The following is a 3,967-nucleotide window of genomic DNA, read 5'->3' as shown; positions in this document are numbered from 1 at the left end:
TTGATTTCAACAACAATTTCTATGTATTTCATGTATTAAAATATAATGAATATTTCTCATATAACCGATTATTTAAGTCGGTGTGACTAGAACTTTACACTAATCAGACTTTTTTCAGCAAATTCTGTATGGATTTTATATAACAAAGGCGTTATTGCTGTATACATGTCAATTAGATTGCAATAACGTAAATGTTCAATAATGCATATAAAAAATAAATGCTTCTCAGTTAAATTTGTTTTCATAACTCATTAATAGAGTATTCTTATAGAGCGCTAATAGAAATAATTATCTTGGTTTTTTAAACCAGTTAAACTATGTTTATGCCGTTAGTAGAATTCAATACATTTTAAATATGATTAAATAAATAAGATTTTGTTTGTAGTTATTTATGCGAAATAACAAATATAGAAATTACGACAGCAAGACCTCTTCGAATGTGTAAATAAGGCATGAGGAAGAAGTACGGATCTAAGTACATCAAACGAAAATTGCAACTCTGTCAAATAATATCTTATGTCAAATATCATAACCATATGTCAAATCTGAAAGAAAGCATTTTAGCTTTTGTCCCGCTACGAAAACGTATTTAAAAGAAAGAAGCGTGAACACTTAAAGGTAAATTATAATTAATTTTAGGAAAAGTATTTCTTTAATTTATAATTATTAAATAAAAATATGTTCAAAGATGCCGAAAACCAAGAAAGCAGTAGAATCATCGGACAGCGACTCTGGTCCGGAAGATGTGTGTATAAAAAACTTTAATAAGCGTATGTTCGTAATAATAAATCTGTTAATAATTTTTTTAGCGCAATAAGCCAGTGCAGAAAAAGGCAAAGGCAAGTAATGAGGCTCCAGCAAATGAGTGGGTTTTAGAAAAACTACGCAGAGTTCGTGTCAGTGAATTTCGCGGCCGCAGAAATATTGATATACGCGAGTTCTACGAAAAAGATGGCCAGATTTTACCAGGAAAAAAGGGCATTTCCTTGTCAATAACACAATGGAAAAAACTTCTTGAAGTGGCCAATGAAATTAATGAAGCTATAAAGGACTAAAGTCATTGCACAAATCACCATGTTCTCATTCTATACTTAAAAGATGTAATCTAATTGGAAAACAAAATTTGAATTTAAAATAGAGACATCAAAAATGAAAATTTTTAACATTATTTCACTTAAATGAAAAGGAAAAGTTATTGAAAATTTCTCTTCAATTTTAGTTAATGTTGTGTTTAAACGTTGTATAAAACATTAGAAAAATATGTGTCGAATGAATTAAAATGTGGTTCTCACATCTTAATTATGGCTAATGTAAGTTTGAATAGCTGTTAAAAAAATATTCCTGCAAAAGTATTTATTTAATAGTTATTGTTATTTGTGAGATAGTTTGATATTTTTATGTCATTACATGCCACACGAAGAAAACTTGTTTATATGAAACAGTTTTACATATAAGAGTATTGATATTGCTGTACTTTTGTAAAAATATATAAATAATTTATGGCATTTCAAATAATAGTTGAAGTAAATGAGGAAGTGTAAATTAACGTTATTAATATCATAAGAAATATACAAAATTAAGGTAAGAGGAATAAGTAACAGTTTGATTGCTTTTTCTGATATAAATTAATTAAAGTAAATTATTAAAACTAAATCTGTTACAAATATAGAACCAAACGTAATTCATGAAACCATAAATTAACCAATGTACTTGTATATTTCATTATTATAATAATATTTAATTATATAAAAAGAATAGATACATATATGGGTATATTAAGGTGTAGACTATATTCCAAAGGTCCATGATACTTTAATATATACATATTATTTCCTAAATAAGCACACGTGAACAATAAGAACAGTCATTTCTCTTTTCTTCCATAATGGTAGGAATTAAGACGTTATATAGAGCACTTTGAACGCATTCATATGCATATGTATGTGCATAACTTATTTCTATAAACCTCAAAACCCTGAACCTTACTATTCTACTGGCAAGCTTATTACATTAATAACATAGATAAATTATTGGAATATGAGAGGAGTGTGGTTGAAAAGATATGTTAAACTAAAACGGATATAGTAGATATGTAGAGGTAATAAAAATAAAATAAAGGATAAAAATTTATGGAATCCTAAAGGGTAAAAAAAATTATAGAATAGTTGAGTATTCAAATTAATATAGAAAACTGAACAATTTGGGTTACTCTTCAAAACTAAATTTTGGAATACACACTTATTTAAAAAAATTCAACTCGATGCAAATGCATTAACCCTGACTTTATTAAAGTAATATCTGAAAATTTGAAAAGATCGAATATGACCGGTGTAATAATAATCATGTTAATAATCGAAATATCGCTTAAAAACCATAATAATGTGATAAATTGACAACGGAATTGTGTAAACGTGGATTTTTTTTGTGTTTTATAAATACACGATCTGATCAAAAAGTTATCCCATTGGAAATATAAATAGATTTTCAGTTTCTTAATAAATTTTGAATATTTTTTCCAAATTTACATATAAGGGGTTGAGGGATTATAAGGGGTTTTCTATTTCCTGGTGTTGATTTAATAGTACTATTCCAGTTGTATGTATTAAACATTCCCATCATTTAAGGCGTTAAATGTTCAGATTTAGGTTTTGCGTCCTACAATATCTGTCGCTTAACAACCGCTGAACACGTTAAAATTGAAACACTTACTACAAAAATGATTTGTATATCATTTTTGTAACTGACCCGTGTTTTTATTGAAAATGACGAGGTGTACAGTACGTACAGTTAAACATGATTGCTACAGCTACATGATTAGATTGATGCAAAAGTATGTATACTCTACATTAATTATGTTAGCAACTACATAAATGACGAGGTGTACAGTACGTACAGTTAAACATGATTGCTACAGCTACATGATTAGATTGATGCAAAAGTATGCATACTCTACATTAATTATGTTAGCAACTACATAAATGCTGTTGATATACAGAGCGCAGTCTTTATTGTAACTGGGCATATGATATGCATATGATAGTAAGAGCGCATGGAATTCGATTGTTATAAATGTCTGTATTGTTATTGATATACATACATAACTAGACAACATGAGGTGTATTTATAGTTCCTAGTCTTTGCTGGGTTTAAAAAGCGCTTTCAATGCTTCGTTTTAAATTTTTTGAGATAAAATTTTTGGTTTATATTGATATTGTCTTTTAGTAAGACAATCATCTTACGAAGTAATTGATTGTTAATTGTTGAGTTGTGAGATTCACCGTCAAAGTAAATTTTGAACTGCTTTCTATACTTTAGAGAATTATTTTATTACAAAATATTATATTTTTAATACTTACTCAGATTTTAATAGTACTGTATTATTATTTTTCTGCTGTACTGGAGGGTGCATTAGTGCATTACGTATTCGCTTTGGATTAATACGTTTGAAAATCGTCTGACTTGGTGCTACGTATTTAATTTTGTAAAATTATTTGGTATTATTTATTTGACAAATTCAAATACATAATATCAGGTCCGAAAACATATCTCTTTTACTTCTGATATATCTACCTTATATTGGCATTCTTTGTCACTGAGTTCTTCTTTGGCTTTATATGTAAGAGATTTTTCTAAAGATAATGTACTCATCAGTGGCAGTTGACGAATTGTGACAACCTATATTATATATTTTTATTAGCTTATTTTGGAAAAGTACATTTTTTTTAAAACGTTTGTATTATAACAATTCCTTGTACGGAAATATTATCTGACAAAACTCACTACAGCTAATCACTTCAAATATATTGAATTGACATGACAATAGACATACAATTTGATAAGTTTATTTTGTTATTGCACGACTTAAAAAATATTGACATATATTTTTCCAAAGATACACTGCGTTGTCAAAACAAACTCTCTGTTACCAAATTCCTTTAGTCTCTAAAGGAATTCTCGGCTTCACCTG

General features: G+C 27.9%; 1 protein-coding gene across 1 annotated transcript; it reads left to right on the top strand.

The window, feature by feature from the left end:
- The first annotated feature begins 459 nt into the window (after nucleotides 1–459).
- LOC119682555 (RNA polymerase II transcriptional coactivator-like) lies at nucleotides 460–1,156 on the top strand. The gene is made up of 3 exons (XM_038096026.1): nucleotides 460–618; nucleotides 689–745; nucleotides 810–1,156. Exons 2-3 carry the CDS (start codon nucleotides 689–691, stop codon nucleotides 1,053–1,055), a joined length of 303 nt encoding a protein of 100 aa, XP_037951954.1. The 5' UTR covers nucleotides 460–618; the 3' UTR covers nucleotides 1,056–1,156.
- The last annotated feature ends 2,811 nt before the right edge of the window (nucleotides 1,157–3,967 follow it).

The sequence above is a fragment of the Teleopsis dalmanni genome, chromosome 2 (genome assembly GCF_002237135.1).
Source record: "Teleopsis dalmanni isolate 2A chromosome 2, ASM223713v2, whole genome shotgun sequence".
Taxonomy (NCBI): domain Eukaryota; kingdom Metazoa; phylum Arthropoda; class Insecta; order Diptera; family Diopsidae; genus Teleopsis; species Teleopsis dalmanni.
The sequence above is the reverse complement of the archived record's forward strand: the minus strand, read 5'-3'. Positions and strand labels throughout refer to the sequence as shown.

Bases quoted from the DNA above. Each gene is read 5' to 3' on its own strand.
- LOC119682555 (XM_038096026.1), top strand. From the start codon at position 689: ATGCCGAAAACCAAGAAAGCAGTAGAATCATCGGACAGCGACTCTGGT. The intron at 746-809 runs GTGTGTATAAAA...TAATTTTTTTAG, and splicing joins GCGACTCTGGTCCGGAAGAT to CGCAATAAGCCAGTGCAGAA.